This window comes from Megalops cyprinoides, chromosome 12, assembly GCF_013368585.1.
Source record: "Megalops cyprinoides isolate fMegCyp1 chromosome 12, fMegCyp1.pri, whole genome shotgun sequence".
Taxonomy (NCBI): domain Eukaryota; kingdom Metazoa; phylum Chordata; class Actinopteri; order Elopiformes; family Megalopidae; genus Megalops; species Megalops cyprinoides.
This window is the reverse complement of record NC_050594.1, coordinates 27803645-27821508: the sequence shown is the minus strand read 5'-3', so window position 1 is coordinate 27821508 and position 17864 is coordinate 27803645. Positions and strand designations below refer to the sequence as shown.

Here is a 17864-nt window from a genome sequence, read left to right as displayed (position 1 = left end):
AGGAAGACCCTCGGTCCATTTGGCCCAGACCAGGGGGCTATCCACCACAAAATGTTCACACTTCGTATGGACCTGGAGAAAAATAAAACATCTCGTGACCACGAGATGCTGTATTTACTGAGTGGGGATGCTTGTGAACACCACTCCACAAATTTGGAGCCAAGAACATTGTCTACATGAAATTTGCGCTCGTTATGAGTGAGAGACACCTTAAACGCATTATGAGAGCTAATGGCCACACCGTCGCAAGCGATTTTTTAGTTTTGAGCAAGTGGTTGATTTTGTCAATAATCAGCTACAAGGTATCGCGAGACGTCACGGGTACAGGCGGTATAGTGATGGGGTTTTCAAGTAGCAGATCAGCTCCAGTACAGAGGTATAGAAAATGCTTCTGGGTTCTGTCATTCTCTTCTCCGGTGTAGCTCTTCGGGTATCTTGCCACAGAATTCTGTGGTGTAATCATGTTTTGTGGAAACTGCAGAAACTACTTGACACGTTTTGATGTTAGAACACCCTCCTCCATGACTGTCTGCAATCTCATTAAAGATATAGTGTCAACTAGGCTTGTGAAAATAGGCCTCCAACATTCTGTCACAAACATTAGAGTTTAGATGAGATCCGTATGTCCAAATTGTGCCAACAGAGGTGCAAGACTGGTGCAAGAACATCCAAGGAGGTAAATACAGAAGTCTCTGAAGCAGTGGTGCCATAGAGTACCTATTCCAAAATGGTATTGCAAATCTGGCTGAAATATTGAAATCTAGTATTTCAGTTTTTCTGCTTTCAGTCTCTTGAGACAACCAATCCCGCAGTAAGTCTCAGTTTGAATAATCAGATGCTCAACTTTTGAATTTTGTGTATTTGTAATTAGTTGTAGTAGCACTATAAAATAATTAGTGTTTTATGACAACCGGATTGCAATTACATGGTGGTTTAAAAATTTCAGGCCTACTCTGGACAGAAATATAGAATTCATTGCAGCCATAATAAAAGGTGAGGGTTTTTTGTTCTTTAATCCTTTACAACACATGTACTTTCCCTCATAACCTTCCTCATGTTTGTATAAAGTGTTGGATTTCTTATTTCTTATTTCCATGATGTATGCACAGTCAACAGTAGACCTCTGAAATGTGTCTTTGGCTTAAAATGGTTGAAAGAAATACTATTTTGAATTTTGTCATTTTTTCTGAAATTAACCGATCTCAGCTGAAAAAATGCATTGCGAAGCTGATAGCAAATATAGACATCTGCAATGGAACATTTAATGTTAAACACCATCAGGCAGTGTATGTGTTTTTGTGAAAATGGTGTTGTACTCTAATGGCATTGATAAAAATAATAGCAGTAGGCCTGTCTGATTTTATATAAACACAAAACTGGTATGGTTACCATCAGGTGGTTAAATATCTCTTACCTTGTCATTTTCAGTTTTAGTAATGTATTCTTTATCTATTTTATGGTCTCTCAAAAACTTGGCATTTCCATTACCCTTCCCCTTAATACTCAATATGTTTATTACCTTCAACTATACTTTTCTCTCTAGGGTCCTTTATAGGCACCAGCTATTCATGTTATCCTACATTTTGATCCCATAGTTATTGCTCGTAAATGCTACCCAAATCAACAAATAATTTCGCCTGCTTCATAAACCATGAGAAAAATGGCTGCTAATGTAGTGAGCTGGCTAGAAGGGTTCTTGTATTCAGTTTAAAGAGCTGTCAGTAAGCTAGCTAGTGAGCAAACAAAGCATTATTTCATTTTAATGTCTGAAATAACAAACAAATAAATAAATAAATATATAAAAAGTCCAGGCTGTGTATGTGAAGTTCAGATAAAGCCAGCCACTCAACATACATAACTCTTTGCCACCAGATAACGATCTTGTGAGCACAAGATCATTATCTTGTGGCCACCAGATATTTTTTCTTTCTCCATGTTCCCTTAAGGGTTCTGTAGTTCAAGCAAGGACCTTGTACACGGCAGACGAATTGATGCTAAAATGCAGCCACGGGCATAGTTTCAGGGTAGGCACTGTGTCCTAAGGGTCTTGGTGCTACCTAAATATCATCTGAACATGTGAATTCAGAGGTATCGCCTATTTTGATTCAGAGATAATGCATGTATGTTGAGTATATATTTGTATTTAAAAAACCATGTCTTTGGGTAAAAGCTTTTCCTTTTCTCTTGTGTCTTGTATGAACTGAAAGCAACACGCATTTCCACCAGTTTTTAAAACATATAAAGACTTAAGAGGAAAGGTAATCTCTCAAAACATGTTTTATTAAAAAATAATCAATCACAGTGCAATTATTAAAAGGCAAAAAGTATCCAGATATATAAATACCCTCTAAATGAAAAGCACAACCCCTTTCAGAAAATGCTGAAAAAAGCACAACCTTGTCTTTTGAACCCTCTAACACTTATTAAAATAAACTGAGAAAGCTTATCAATACTATTTAAAGTATTAATACGTAAAAACAGTAATCAGGGCACTGTCAATGTAGGAAAAAGCCATTCTCCTTCTCCATGATGAACACTTTTTATGATGCAGATCAGAATTAAGTACAGCTGGACATACAGCATAATGTCAATCTACCAAGCACAGTTGAATAGTGATGGAGATACAGTGCTTATTAACAGTTTGAGAACAACTCGACATATATGTCTAATACCATTTAAATTCATATGGACAAACCTGACGTGAAACTGGAAAAAAGGTGATCAAAGCAAACATTATCACAGTAGTCTTGGTTGACACTTAATGTACTTTTCAGCTCACACGTGCCTTGTGTATACATGTTTTGTGTCTGTCCTATTTCAAAGTTTAGTACATTTAAATTAAATATAAAAATACTGATTTTTTTTAACCCAGACAAAGCCCACATAAAGAAAGATGAAATATTCAGACAAGGGGAACAATCTCACTTCTCTTCATCACAGTATTTCACAACAGACAAAAATACTATTTCACAAAAGCCACAACTGTGACTCAACGTATTGTGTAATTGGGGAAGATAATGAAATATCTTGAACAATAATTCCAGATTTATTCATTTTGGATTATAAGGAATTCTTTTAAGTGTCGTGTTTGAAATGCTCAGCCCATGATACTCATGCCTTTGGAATTCCATTAATCAATTGCATATTGTAATATAATTACTGTAATATATAATTAATATAATTATTGTAATGTATATTATAATCACTGTAATGTAACAAACTGTAAAATAAATTGCCTCTGAAATTTGGGTGGATCCTTGATCTTATTTATAAAAGTTCTTCTTAACACTTGCAGTGACAGATGTTACCAGCTAAAACATTAATGTCAGCTTCCATGAAATACCAGCAATCAGACAGTGATATCTGCGTATTTTAATCCTATTCTACCATTTCGTGGGCTTGCATCTTATTCTGATAACATTGATAAAAGTGTAAAAGTTCAATTCAGATGTTTTATTTATTTACACTGGATATCCATGCTGAGTCTCTTTTTCTCAGAATGGCCCTTGGTATGCAGTCTGACATGATATTCCCTTGAAAAACAAGCACAACACCAAGAACTGTGAGACGTAAAGCAATGCGTTTTGCAGTCTTTCCACTGGCTGGGACAGCATATTGAGGCATCAATATTGTGTGGGGGTGACTTCTAATAAAACATCCTATGTGGAAAAATTTCAGGTTTTTCTACAGCAGGAAAATAACGATGTACATAGAGTAAACGTAAAATAGCTGTGCTCACAATCATGTTACAATACATTCCAAAGTCATATGCCCTAAAGGAAAAAAGGGAGTGATAGATTATGTGTAGCTTTCCACAGGACAACTGTATCCCCTGGTCCAATGTGTTATTAGAGACAGATGGTCAGCACTACACAAGTGAGACTGAAATCTGGTGCTGGATACCTGTCTCATTTCACTTCAGAGGCTGACTTAATTCCCATCACAGTTTGTCAAAAACAGTAAGCTCTGAAACACAGTGGAACAGAATAGACCTGACAGCAAGTGTACAATACTGACACAGTTTGGGCACTGTTAAAATACACAGTATCATTTTGGCCCGTACTTTAGGTTGGTGTAAGTAACCTCTCCATCACCATCATCACAAACAAAATATCGGTACCACTCTGGAATGAAAATGTTTGTTCTCCTGCAAGCCTTCAGCATTGTGTAGGAGTGTGTCAGGATCGAAGCCAGGAGTTTACCCCTCCCTTCATCTTCCTCTGGTCTATGTTTGCCAGTGAGCAGCGGTGCAGCCACATCCAGCATCCAATCATCTCCTGTCCTCACCCACTTTAAGTGTCAATAAGTTGCAGCTGGCTGATCTGATTGGAAGCTTTGGCAAAGGTTTGGTGACGGTTGCAGAGGACAGCCAGGCAGATGGGCAGGATGCAATAGCCAACAGTCTTTGGGTCTGCACGGGTACAGGAATACAGGAAGAGGAACACCTGGAGATAGGGGATGAGGAAGATAGTGGCCCACACCCAAAAGGGGAAGGAGAGCAGGCGCGTCTTCAAACTGTGTGTCCATGAAGGCAAGTCAGATGAAGAGGCTGGGTCCCCAGCTGGTGGGGCCTCCTGGGGTGCTTGTTCAACATGCTCCAGAGTCAGGTGATTGTATGTCTGGTTTATTTCGAACACATAATAGACGGCAGCCACACTAGCCAGCAGGTACAGGCCCACGCCAATCCAGCCCATCCGTTGGCGGAAGTTCATCATTCTCCATACTCCTCCCTAAAACGGAACAATCATTATAAAACCACTAACAACTCTGTTTGAATCTGTAACCCAAAGTGCGCATTTTTGAATTGTTAATTATTAAGCAGACCATCTAACAGGCAATATGTACCTACGATTGTCAAAAAGTTTCTTCACCCAAAACTATCGTCAAGTATCTAACGATAGCTATGTGAATTCATACATCAACGCCGACAGCTAGTCTAACTTGCCAGCTAGATTCATCTCACCTCGGGACTGTTTATGTCGTAATTGTCGATTACAGATATCGATCTATTCATTATAACGCATAGTAGCAAAACTCAAGTCGCTAGTTATCGTTCGCTTTACCGGATAGCAAGGTAGCTAACGCTTAGAGCAAATTTCATCTTGGCAACAAATTCCAGAGAGTCACGTGAATTTCTTTTCTTTGTGCAATACTGTTTTGAGAAGTAACTTTATTTAGCGAGCAACAGGGACAGAATGGAATATAGCTCTCATTAACTATGTGTCGATCCGGATGCTATCTTAAGCACCACGTCACAAAGAGTTTTCTTTCCCACAGTTTAGGTAAATTATAAATTATAAAGACAGTTAATCGGCTAACATAAGATAGCTAGGTTTCTAACCGGAAAACCTATCGAGCTTCTGTAACTCATCTCATGGTCTTTGGTAGCAAGGACTAGGTGCAATTATTCAGATGGCTAGTGTAGTTTTATTGCTAGCAAGTACTCTGATCATTGCTGAGTACAAACCTGTATATCTCGCTAGCGACAAAAAATGGAACTCGAGAATTATTCCTGTCTAGCGTGTACTTGCAATGACACCAACATAGGTAAGTGAGCTATACTAGCAGTCTAGTGCCTTTGTTGGTGTACACACAAAACTTTTGTCAATGCTGTGTTGATTTGTTACATTTATTAAGTAGCTGTCACCTTCCGGTGATTATCGAACAATAAAACGTGCAGCTCACTATATCCCAGACGCCGGTTTTCAGACGGTGATCATGTCCTTCTCAGGTTTCTTTCGTTCGTTCGTCGCTGGTCATAAGACGTTGTTATCATCAGATCAATGGGTTTTGTCATCTGACTCCCAAAAGCGAACTTCCTCGATTAAAGAAATATCCGGAAGTATTCAAGATGCGGTGTGAAACGTTTCGGTTTCTCTTGGTAAAACCGTGCCACCTAGCGTTGAGAAGACCTAAAAAACAATTCTTCAGATTTGAACATTAGTGGGCACTCTACATAGTTCCCGTCAGACACACCTCAGGCCCTTGCATCCATAAAATCAGCAACATGACCAAAGAACCACAGAGCAGGATTTTAAACAATTACCGACATTTAAGAATGTTATAATTTGAACACCCCCTGGACCATTTGAATCTCAAACATAACCAGATGTACCAAACATACTGTACTTAGTTGACACAATGGCGAAGTTGATGGATTTCTACGGTGTTTTATATTGAGAACTCTACCAAGGGTCTTTATATTCCCTATTTACAGCTCTACATAAATTTATTCAGAATCAATGTGTTTGTTGTGCTTGTAATTAACTGCTGTTTTTCCTGCAGTGTCCACCTGCATTCTTCTGTTCAATAGGACCAAGCCCCCAGGGCAATTTGTCAGATCACAGAAATAAGGTCATAGGCTCTGAGCTGGAGAAAGTTTAACCTCATGCTTTCTGAGACCGATAAGGTTTCTCATTCCTCAAGGTTATGCAATTGCCCTTATATAATATTCTAGGTAGGGCCACTATATTATTTGAGTTTTGTCCTTCTGTGGCAATCAAATGTATATTCTTCCCTCAAGATGGCGCTATTTGAATACTGATTTAATTCAAACGTTCACTATTAAACACTTAGTTTCAGTAGTGTTTGGGAGTGTTTTGTGTGATCACTTAGGATGTTATCATATCATGTCTGTGCACTCACAGGTAATGTATCTGTTATTTAAATTATTAAAGCATTGATGTATACCTTTTCTAATTACAAACAACTGAAATACACATTTTGTGGGAAGATAAGCCTGATAAAATTTGCAAAGTTACAGTAAAAGACAGGAAAATAACCCTCCAGTAGCTTTAGTTTATCCAAATTCCAGTTTCTAAAAAAAACTCCAGTCATTAAAAATGTCCCTTTTGACACTCTCCCCACCTTTTTCTCTCTGAGGCTCTATTTCCATATTATTTTCACAGAAATACACATAATTCAAATGGGATATGTTGTTGCACTTTTGAGAGAGAGAGAGACCGAGAGCGAGAGGGAGCGAGAGAAAGAATGTGTGTCACAGTTAATGCCCATGTTTTTAAATTACTTTATGTTTCATTTTAGCATGATGTGACATTGTGTGATCCTTCTGTGCCCCCACCCCAAATGCCCTGAATGACATACACCATGACAGCATGGCACATTCAAAATATGGCTTCATGTTGTACAGTACATGGGAGGAATACCCCAGGAGGAGGTCTTAGTTCATTGTCACTGTTCATCACTACTCATGTAGTCGTTGATATACAGGTTACAGAGTCAACGGATTGTCACCTGCAAATGAGAAAAGTTGAGGTGACAAGGACATCCTCTGAGAAGGCAAAAACATGTACCTTTAGTAAAACTGGAAAAGACTGCATCAGTCATGGGCGACATGGAAAATGTTCATTTTACCTGCGCAGGAACTTTGAGGGAATATATCTGCGGGAATACCTGCCTGAGATCCTTTATTAGCTGGCATGCCCCACCCTGGGAAGATCACAATAATCCCAACAATATTGTGGCTGTGATAACAAAGCCTACTGTTAATTATTGAAGCAAGGCGAGTTAGGTACCTCCCATCCATGCTGCTGTGTGAACATAAAATGGATTGCTCCCACCTTTTCCGACACAGGACAGCCAATGCCTGTGTGCGTTTAAATGCATATACAAAGACTGAGGGAAGGTATAAGTTACTGACACAAGTTTTCAGGCTCATTTTATGCTCAGAAATAATTGTGCACATTCTTCATTCTGCATCATAGCTTTTTTATTTTATGGAGAAGAGGAACCTGTTGTTGGAGGTGACTTACTGAGAAAACAACAGAATCAAAAGGTAAATGGACTCAGGCATTCCAGTTTTGATCATGGTTACTTATCTTTGCCTTTTCAAGTCAATGGATGCTATGCTGTGTTAGAAAGGTAGAAGGTCAACAGAATACACTCAAAGCCAACTGTCTCTGCGTAGAGGTATATGGTTTAGTATATTTCCATCAACGTGTATATTCTCTTTCTAACAAATCTTTCGACAGAAATCAATTTTTTCAAGTGCTGTGGGTATTTTCAGACTGTAATGTACTACAGTAAATAGCTATATTGGTTCGAGTCTCCCTCTTCAGTTAGATGCCAACAGTAATGATATTTTAAAAAGAATTGATTGATCCCATGATACACCCCCGACAAGCGTGAGCAATTTTACCGTTCGGCGGCTACGCTACCTTTAAGAGAGCGGACAGCGTCCTGCTGCCACCTAGGGGAGCTGTCCCGAAGCTGACGCAGGGGTTTCTTTCAATTCACTGTCAGGCAGGAGAGAGGAGGGCTGCTTTCTCCAGCGCCAGGCTTCGGCACACAGTAACGCTACAGTACATGCCATGGCTGCTGAGGGTGCACGCTGCTGTACCCAATAAATGAACACAGCGCGACTTCTGAGGGTGTGTCCACCGTGTCGGGGCGCAGATTCAATCAGTATTAGCGAAACAAGATCGCCGCGAAAATTTTGAGAAGTGAGAACCTACTTCTGGATATCAAAACCAAGGGACGGAGAATGGACAGCTAGCAAGCTAGCTAGTGGGTAGCTAGCTCAGCGAAGACCACGGAAAACCAGAAGGAAATGCATTAGCGGGTAGATACGACATACGTATTACCGTTTTCTGTGATTCCTGTTTCTATCTAGCCAAGTAGATTTACTAGCTTTATGCGAATCCCATCGTGCTTACGACCATCACGCAAATTTTCTGTTCACGAAACCCTTTAAGTTAAATTAGATGGCTATCTAGTTAGCTAGCTAGCTAGTTACAGTTAGAGTACTATGATTGCTGAGCAGGTCTGACAGCGTATTTCGATAGAATCAGCTCCTTGGGAAAAGTGTTATTTGGTGAAAAATATGCAGTCTGTTGTTAAAGCCAGTCCACTACAGAAGCTGATCGGGAGGATACAGACTGCCTGTTTCAGCAAGGAAGCTAGCCAGGTCGCTAACTGTCTAGCTAACGCCACAATGAGTAGCTACGGGCAACCGCCTAGAAGAGCAGTGCTGTCTGATGGACGTGTTTCCATGGGTTGGCATTTAGATCGAAGTTGTTTTTATCTGTAGCTGTAGCCACGCTGACCGTTTAACTTTTTTGTGAATGAAGTCCGTTTTTGTTGCATTTTGTTAATACTGCCTTTGTAACCACCTCTTCTCCCTTGTCGATAGGTTTGTTGGGGGAGACAGTTTCCTGTTTCTACTGGAATCCAGTTTGAATAATTTGTCACATCTGGATCGAAATACTACGAGCGGTGGAGATGCAGACTTTTCTGAAAGGCAGGAGAGTGGGCTACTGGCTCAGCGAGAAGAAGATGAAAAAGCTGAATTTCCTGGCCTTCGCGGACTTGTGCAGGTAGGTGCGAGTTGCAGTCGGAAGCTTCCGTTTCGCGATGTCGCCATGTGTAATTAGAGTTTATGGGGGCGATAATAAAGAACCAATAATGTATCGACGTGTAGCAACATAGTGAGCGGGTTTGCGTGGCCCTGCCATATTCACCCATTCGGAGTGGTTAACTTTAACCTGTTGCTGGAAGAATAGGCGCTGAAGCATCCTTGACACGCAGAAGCTGGATTTGGCAAATGTCTTTTAGGAAGAAGTTATTAGAAGTGCAAAGCCTACACGGGACTACACGGGAGGTTTTTTGTTTGTTGGTTTTGCTGACCTGTAGGTGTTTGCGAAGTGGCTGACATTGGCAGTTAGGATCCTGTAACGGATAGCAAATAATTGCAAATAGTTGCAAAACTGTAGTGACTACAGATCGTTGAGTATGTGTCATTGAAATACCACGCTAATCCACTCTGCGTTACTTTATGCGGTTGATCTCATCAACGCGTTTCGTTGATTCTTTTTATCCAAAGCAGCAGTAAATACAGTAAGCTTAAAACAACACTTAACAGGTGATAAAAATGGATTTTCTTGAGCCTTCTACATTCACGGAGGTGGGAAATAACAGCATTGAAGTCATCTTGCCAAGGTGTTAGTAAATGGGGATATGTGCCAAAGCAGAGTAAACCCTTTCCCTAATCAACACTCTCTGTCTGTTCCACATGCTGTGCAAAACTGATAAAATACAGTGATCAAGTCTGAAGACCCTGACCATGCATATATGTTGGATGGACCTGTCACCCTTTGTTTAACTGGGTCAGTTACACGGGATGCAAATTGCATTGACAAGGGGAGTGGGTAAAGGATGCTCAATCATCTGTAGAGCTGGGGCAAACCATAGATGAAGAAGATGTAAATTTTATTTTAACAGGTCCAGAATTTATGCTTCTGTACAAAGGGGCCAACCAGCCAGAAGAGTTCATGCAGACTTTTTGACTACTGCACTAATACCTTTTAATTTTAAATACAGCATTATGCTCTGTCTCTTGAAATAGCTGAGGTATAGAAGATAGAAAGATATCAGCTGCTTCCAGTGATACTTGGGACACCTGTACATTAATCTTTGGAACAAGTGAACAGCTATAAATCGGCTGATGGATGCATTAAAAAAGACAACACATTAACATTTTTTCATGTGTGGTGTTCTTTGTAACAGGGAGGGGATTGTGATAGGTGCAACAAAATCACTTTCATATCAAGTTGTCTTCAAAAGGGTTAGGCTAATATCCTTTATGTGAAGCTGGTGAGGTGTCTGCAGTTTCCTCCTATAGTTCATTGACTAGTGTGAATTAGTTGGCTAGTCAGCCAGCTAATTTACAGTACTAATTTTGTTTCATAGGATAACTCAGTGCATGTATAATTAATTTGGATTAATGCCCGGAAAGGTGAATATTGATTTATTGTCAAAGAGCTAAGTGTCTTGCTGAGTGCAAATGTCTGCTCTGTGAGAAAATCTTCGCATTTATATTAAGTGCATCATTTGTTCGAAGAACCGATGCAAAGATGGATCGATGCTTTTCTGCCAGTTCATCAACACCTGCCTTCAAAACTGTCTTCGCACAGTCCTTTTTAAGGGGCTCCCTCTCATTCTCACTCGATACTCTCATTAGAGGTGTGGTCTCTTCTCCAGCATCTCTGTGACATTTGATTCCACTCGGCTGTGTGGTTAATTAGGCCCCTGTTCGGTCTCATCTGTGGAGTGGGAATATGTCGGCGCTCTGTGAGACTAGTCATTATGTGTGAAAATAGTGTGTTGGTGTTGTGTTCACAGACCCTCTCCCTTACCGTGGGGGACTGGCTCTACCCTTTCTCTGTGGTTCCTGATCCAGCAGAGACAGTGGTCCATGGCCAATGAAAGCACCGGGACCATGATATAGTAAATCCAGAAATGAAGTTGGGCCTGGCTGAGCTTCCTAAGTATGTTGCAAGATGTTAAAACAAAGAATGAGGAAAGGCATGCCAGAAAGAGCCAGTGCTTCACTGTGTCTTTTGGAGTCACTCGCATTCAGAGCGGTCACTAAAACAGTGGACCATCTGACGTGCTTTGAAACTAATGTTGGAGGAACACTGGAATATTCCACAGTTCCAGATCACGGGCAGCTTGCGTGTTTCTGTCCGTCTGTCTGTCCCTGCTTTCTGACAGCAGTTTACCTCTCAGATGCAGTCTTCGGCAGAGTGAGTTATTATGTAATGCGCTGTGAACCAGGCCAGGGAGTGCATTCGATTTCTTCAGCAGACAGGCTACGGTAAAGCATGCCTGCTAGAGGACAAAGAGCACTGTATTGTATATCAACAAGCAGGGATACACCAAACCATGGCAAGCTGATTTTCCTAATCCCTCTCTCAGATGGTCCATGTGGTGTTCACAGGGATTTGTTTTTTTATGGTAGAGGGAGAGGGAGGGGGAGGTGGGTGGTGGTCCCTCTAAAGGAGTTGGGTGCTGGCAGTCAGATCCAGCTGGATGAATTTGGCATTTGTGTGTTGTGACCTGGATATTAAATGAGATTGTAAAAGGAATCAAACAGTAAGGTGCTTATATCAAGGTTCTTCTATGAAGAAAGGAAAAAAGCAAATGGAATAGACTTTAAATACAAATCCCATCTGTCTAGTCCAGTGTTTTTTCAGTGGAGGTCTTCTCAGCAGAGAGCAATGGAGAAGGATTTTCACCTTGCCAGAGGCTGTGGACTCTCAAAGCAACCTGATTGCGCCAGTGCAGATTAAAAATGTTTTGTGGATTAAATGGTAATCCTTCATAACCCTCCAGCAGAATAGGTCCCTGCTGGAAGCTAGCTGAAGGGAACTCTCGAGGCAGATACTGTCCTGGATGTATTCTTCTGAGAGCCCAGCCTGCCAATTCCTCATAGGGAATATCTGTACAATATCTGTGCTATTGTAAAGATGCACTCACCACCTTGTGCCAGGACGCTCATATTACAGTGAAGCTGAACTCCTCCATACACAATGGCATTGCCCAGTGTGGCTTTGAACACACTCACCTTTAAAATGAGCAGCATTTGTCTTCTCATGCCTATTTGGTCTTTAAAATGGTACTGCTCATGTTCTCATTGTATTAGACTTGGGGTAAATTATCCCTGCTCACAGCAAGTATTGATCACCTCTGTTAATTTGTCTTAGGTTTAAACCTGTGTGTTAACTTTGATTGTATAAAATGCAATAGTGCCTTATATGGCTGTAGGTGGGCATCACCCAACTACAAAAGGGTGTGACATCATTGAAATAACTTCAATCTTGCTTAAAGAACTTGAGGTAAATTAAAAAAAAAAAGAGTAAGAGAGAGACAAAGGAACAAGGGTGTGAGTCTTGTGAGCAGTGTTTTTTGGGATGAATACAGCACAGTACGCTATGTCCCTAGACCAGCAATATATTCAAAACTATAAATGCTTGCAGGTGTGTACTGACACAGAGGCATGCCCTGTGCAGTTACTTAAAATGGTTTTCAATCCAGAAGTTGTGCATATGGAATATAAGTATTGTAAAGGTGTGGGTGCAGTCCTGGTGTGAGAGAACAGATGCTGTGCAATGCCTCAAAGTTGGCCAGGCTCTTCAGAGGCCATGCAGTCTATGGACAAACCTGAGAAAACCCGCGCTCTGGTGGCGTACTCCGGTGACTCAGTTTCCTGCATGTACCTTTATCAGCTGCACCATCAGGGTGAGCTAGAAGAGGCAACTGTGCCATTTGCGTGGAAATTTGGCATTCAGTTTACTTCAGGAGCCAAGCATTCCGAAAAGCATGTTCACTCAAGCAGCGCCAAAAGGTGACTGCTGTAACATATAACCTCCACTGCTCCCTCCTAGTTCCCCATTTGGTCGTTTTGTTTCATTTCAATAGAGGGGAAAAGGGGGGGGGGGGTTTGCATAAATGACAAGTTATCTGCTGTTCCTTCACCTGGGACACTGCCTGGTTGTAAAATGCTGCAAGATTATTGTCATGTACACCAACTACAAAAGACAGGCTGCTAAAGGCCAAAAATCACTAGTCCCTCTGGTGTAGGTGGTTCACTTGCCCTCAAGGCCAGACCGTACTAGTAACACGCCGTACTCTTTCCATCTAGCAATGACAGGCATGTTAACCGTTCCATCCCAGTCCTTTAAAATGATGTATATGTGTGAAACACATCTGCTCCGCACAGCCATAGCCCATGAGAGGTGCTTTGAGCTGTCCACCTCACTTTCCTCAAGCGGGGATCTGTTTTGGTCTGGGTGAGCGGAGAGGCTGTCAGGGCGGGGGCGAGAGTGAGGTTAAGTGCACTCTTTCCACAGGGATGTCTGCCCGAACCTAAAGAGAAATGGGAATTTCCAGGATGCCATGTCACTGTCTGAGGGCTTCCAGTCACCACTGCACATCTCCGACATCCATTTCCCCCCACACACGAGTTTGTGTGGACTGTCCTTTTCACAATAGCTGAGGTTGCTAGGTGGTTATCAGAGCATGTACAATTTGAGGAAACAAGGGAGAGGAACAACAGTGATTCTGTGATGGGAGTGTCAGGTGGCGTCCAGAGGAGGGTATCTCTAAACCAGCAGGAAACTGAGTTTATTGATGGAGAACAATAGTGGTTCAGTTTGGAGCCTGCTTGTAGTATTTAATGACCTTTACCACTGAAACAACAACCCAATGAGGGGTTTGCCTGTGTTCAAATTGTAAACCACTGTGGAGGAAGCTAAGCAGGATCATGACTGAGACTGTCCTCACCCAGCGCTCCACAAAGACCCAGTGGGGTATGTCGCCCCGCACCCAGGAAGGAGAAGAAAGGAGAGCCACATGTTTCCAGTAGTTCTCCCGTTCATTTTTAGGTGCAAAAACCGTCTTCTCCGTTGTTTCAGCTCCCATTTTAATGGTAGGACCAATACTTTCCATTGGGTGGGTGCTGAAAGAATCAGGCAGAAGTGGGTCAGGCGCTGCCCTGTGAGCGGAGCCCTCGCACGCAGCCCTGGCCCCCGTGAAAAGAGCCTAATCCCCAGTGACATGTGAAGAAAGCGACGGGCTCCCTGTGCCTGAATGCGCCGGGGCCGCTGAATGGGCCGGCCGCTGTCTCCGAGTGCCGCGCTCCAAACGGGCCCATTTACAGCAGCTGTGTGCCTGGCGAGCTCCGTTGTCATGGCGACCGCGCGCTTCAGGAAAAACCCAAAATGTGCAGCACAATGAACGCCGGGTTGATCCGGCGGCGGGAGCCGGGGCCAGCCGGAGAGAGAGGGCGTGCGGGAGTGGAAGGGGCCCAGCCTGGCGGGTATGGAGGAGGAGTGGGAGTGGGGGGTGGAGGAGCTCTATCCACCCACGCACCCACCCTTTCCTTGAAGAAAAGCTGTTGCCTTCCTTTTGCTCTCTTGCTCATTTTTGTGAAAAATTCTTTCATAACAATGGGCATAGAGTGCAGCCCCATCTCTCTGACTGGCGCTCTCTCATTAAGGGTGGCCTGCATCATCCTCTGGTGAGTTCTGGAATCCCAGCAATGTCAGGGGCTTTTGTGTGTGTGTGCGCGTGCATGTGTGTGCGTGAAACTGTGTTGCTTCCTTGGCGTGCCTGTGTGAGGCCGTCTGTGTGTGTCCTTGCGTTGCTGAAACGTGATGGCGGTTTTGTTGGTGGAGAGTCTCCTCAGCTCTCCCGTGAGGCTAGCACCTTGCCCGTACCTCAGCATCTGGTGTGTCTGCAGACGGGACCCCGCTCCACACGGAGGGGCACTCAGTGGGAGCCTGTCTGGGACAGCTGGCAACTGGGTGAACCCCGCTGAATCAGGATCAGACCCTGCATACCAAACCGCGGAGGGCCCGCAGTGGGCACCATTGAGGAGCTGGCGCGGGCCTCTATGGGCAATTAGGTTTTCAAAACGTTACATTATTCATCAAATTAATTTCAGCATGGACTCTGAGCGGGCCTGTCCCTGGGGTTTCCACATACAACAGCAGCTCTGTCACTTCCTGATGTGGCCTGTCTGAAGGGACACAAATCTGAGTGGGGTAAGGGGGCCATGTTATAAGCTGGCAGGCCCAGGAATTGTGACAATATGCTGACCTTTATCCCCTTTGTTATGTCTTTATCTCAGACAGTGGCCATTTTCCACCCTGTATTCATTGACGTGGTTGTTTCAGCTGGGCGTTCCTTTTGGTGGGGGGGAGCTGTTTTACCCTTGTACATGGTTCACTTGTATCATTTCCTTTACTCTCTGGGGTTTCAAACCCAAACAATGCTGGGACACTACTCTCTGTTTTGTCTTTTTAATTCTTCTCAGTGTCTGAGCTGTGTGGGCACCAGTCTCCATATCTGGAACTGAAACTAAAGGTCTCATTCATGAAGTGTTATTAAATAAACACATTGTAGTTAACCTCAGAGAAAGAGTGTGTAGTGCATGGCTGTCTCTAGCCTCCAGTGGTAGTGCATGTTCTACGACAGTCAGCTGTAGAGTTCCTCTGTCTAGCAGGTATAAGCACAGCTTGTGTGTGTTATGATGAAGGTCCATTCTGCTGGTATTGTTTTAAAAAGGTAAATCTGTTTGACCCTGAAAAGGCAGGCAAGACAGACCCATAGAGCTGTTAGCTTCCCCCCCAGCACGCACACACACACACACACACACACATATACACTCTCTCTCACACACACACACACACACTCACAGACAGTAACAGCCAGAGAGCTCCTGTTTGCACGTTTACACATTTGCACATATGTACACATTACTCTCACAGACACACACAGTCAGACTAACAGTTATAGAACTCGTGTCCCCCTCCCTACTGACGCATACTGAGAGCTTACGTTACCCCTGCAAACACACACACACACACACACAGAACGTGACAACCAGAGATGCATTACACTATACACCGCATGTCAGCGGTGTTCTTACCACAGCTCTGCGGAAGAGGCCATCTCTCTTCCTGTTTGCATTTCACCAGGCCCCTGCTCGTGCTCTCCTCACAGGGAAATATCTGATCCCGGCAGCAGCTTCAAGCAGCAGACAGGGTTTAGACCTGTCATATCACCCACGCTCTGCAAGATTTCCAGGAATGTTTTTAATTGTATCATGAATCACCTCTGTAGTACCGTCCCTATCCCCTAGAAAGCTCAGCTATTTATAATATGTGTTTTTACCACCTTTAAAATGTGGTACACAGTTTCATTCGCACCGCTGAAAACCATACGCGTATAGGTACATACATAAGAACATAATGATGACAGTAGGTCATCCAGCCCATACACGTTCGTCATTTTGCTCACAGATTGTATCCTTGCATTGTGTCAAGCCTGGTCTTGAAAGCCGTGATGTTTATCTTTAACGTGATTTCCTCCTATGTCCTCCTGTTCTGCTGACTGAACTGGGCTCGTGCAGACTGCAGTACAGCAGAATATGGCTTGCCTTTGTCTGACAAAGTTTCTTTGACTGGAGGAAGTGTCCTGGTTCTGTGTGGCAGCTGGAAGTCTCTTACACAACAGACAAAGAGGGCTCCTCATTGACGAGGGTTTGCGGGTTGCCAGGCAACTGATTTTTACCCAAAGCTCAGAATTTTTCTGGCCTCTCTCTCTCTCTCTCTCTCTCTCTCTCTCTCTCTCTCTCTCTCTCTCTCTCTCTCTCTCAAAAGGAGTAGATTCTCGGGAGTGTAGAAGACTGATAGCTGTAAGCTCTCTCGATTTGTCAATGGCACAAATCCTGTCATTTTGTAACCCGTGACGTTTTGGCCATACCTTTGAAAAAGCCATAAAAATGATCTGGTATTGATCCTCCTCCTTTTTGTAACTTCTGATTTGAATTCTGCATACCTGTACTGGCCAGTCTTTATATTCACATAAACAGATTGCAGCCACCATGTGGGATTTCAAAGCAACAGAGGCCTATGAGTCATGGCGCAAAACACTGTTGACAGAAAGCACTGAATAATGGAAATACTGGAATGAAAAGGATCCAGTTTAGCAGAGTAACAATGCACCCCAGCAGCCTTACAAGTCCTCCTGATTCGCACGTAAAGGGAGGTGGAATTTTGTTGTGTACTTCTACATGCCTGTCCGTATCAGAAAGAATTAGAAGTTTTGGCTCTTCCCTACAATCCCCTCACTTGGCCGCAGGCAGTGTGAAATGTTCCTTCGCACTGTCTGTATTTTGTGTGAAGGTAGAACCACTCACTGTTCGCAGGAAACCTTTTTTTTTTTTTTTGGTATATCACAAATTTGCTTACACATTTGAGTAAGGAGGCCCCAGGGCTGAACTGTGGGGGACTGTGTGGGCGTGGCTGTCTCAGTGCTGTCGGAGTCAGGGTTCAGCCGGTGGCAAATGTCCCCCTCTGAACTCTGTGTGCCCCTGCTGACATTTCCCTGCCCTTAGAGCCAGCCACGCCCCTTCGTGGGGGCACGCGAGATTCCCCTTGCGATCAGGAGCAGTTTGGTTAGCTGACAGCCTACGGTCACAATGGTACACAATGCAGCCTTAACTCCTCAGACTGCATCCTGCCCAGCAGGTGGAAAAATCCTCTCTCATGTCTCATGTT

At 43.1% G+C, this 17864-nt stretch overlaps 2 protein-coding genes across 3 annotated transcripts in view; one reads left to right on the top strand and one right to left on the bottom strand.

Annotated features, from left to right (window-relative positions):
- Positions 1–2493: 2493 nt before the first annotated feature.
- LOC118787231 (transmembrane protein 251-like) lies at positions 2494–5750 on the bottom strand. Of its 2 annotated transcripts, none has more exons than XM_036542712.1 (2): positions 5686–5750; positions 2494–4730 (listed from the first exon to the last, which is right to left on the bottom strand). In XM_036542712.1, the coding sequence occupies exon 2, from the start codon at positions 4713–4715 to the stop codon at positions 4293–4295; it is 423 nt and encodes a 140-aa protein (XP_036398605.1). In that variant the 5' UTR covers positions 4716–4730; positions 5686–5750; the 3' UTR covers positions 2494–4292. The 2 variants fall into 2 exon arrangements, with proteins under 2 accessions (XP_036398605.1, XP_036398606.1); XM_036542713.1 differs by having other exon boundaries at positions 5648–5744.
- A 2517-nt stretch (positions 5751–8267) lies between these two features.
- LOC118787523 (inositol-tetrakisphosphate 1-kinase-like) overlaps positions 8268–17864 on the top strand; it is a 49275-nt gene continuing 39678 nt past the window's right edge. The window contains exons 1-2 of the mRNA XM_036543110.1: positions 8268–8581; positions 9152–9335. Coding sequence (XP_036399003.1) covers positions 9241–9335 — 95 coding nt within the window. The 5' untranslated portion in view covers positions 8268–8581; positions 9152–9240. The remainder of the gene's footprint in view (positions 8582–9151; positions 9336–17864) is intronic.

What these genes read in the sequence shown, in the direction of transcription:
- LOC118787231 (XM_036542712.1), bottom strand. Translation starts at nt 4,715, where the DNA reads ATGATGAACTTCCGCCAACGGATGGGCTGGATTGGCGTGGGCCTGTAC.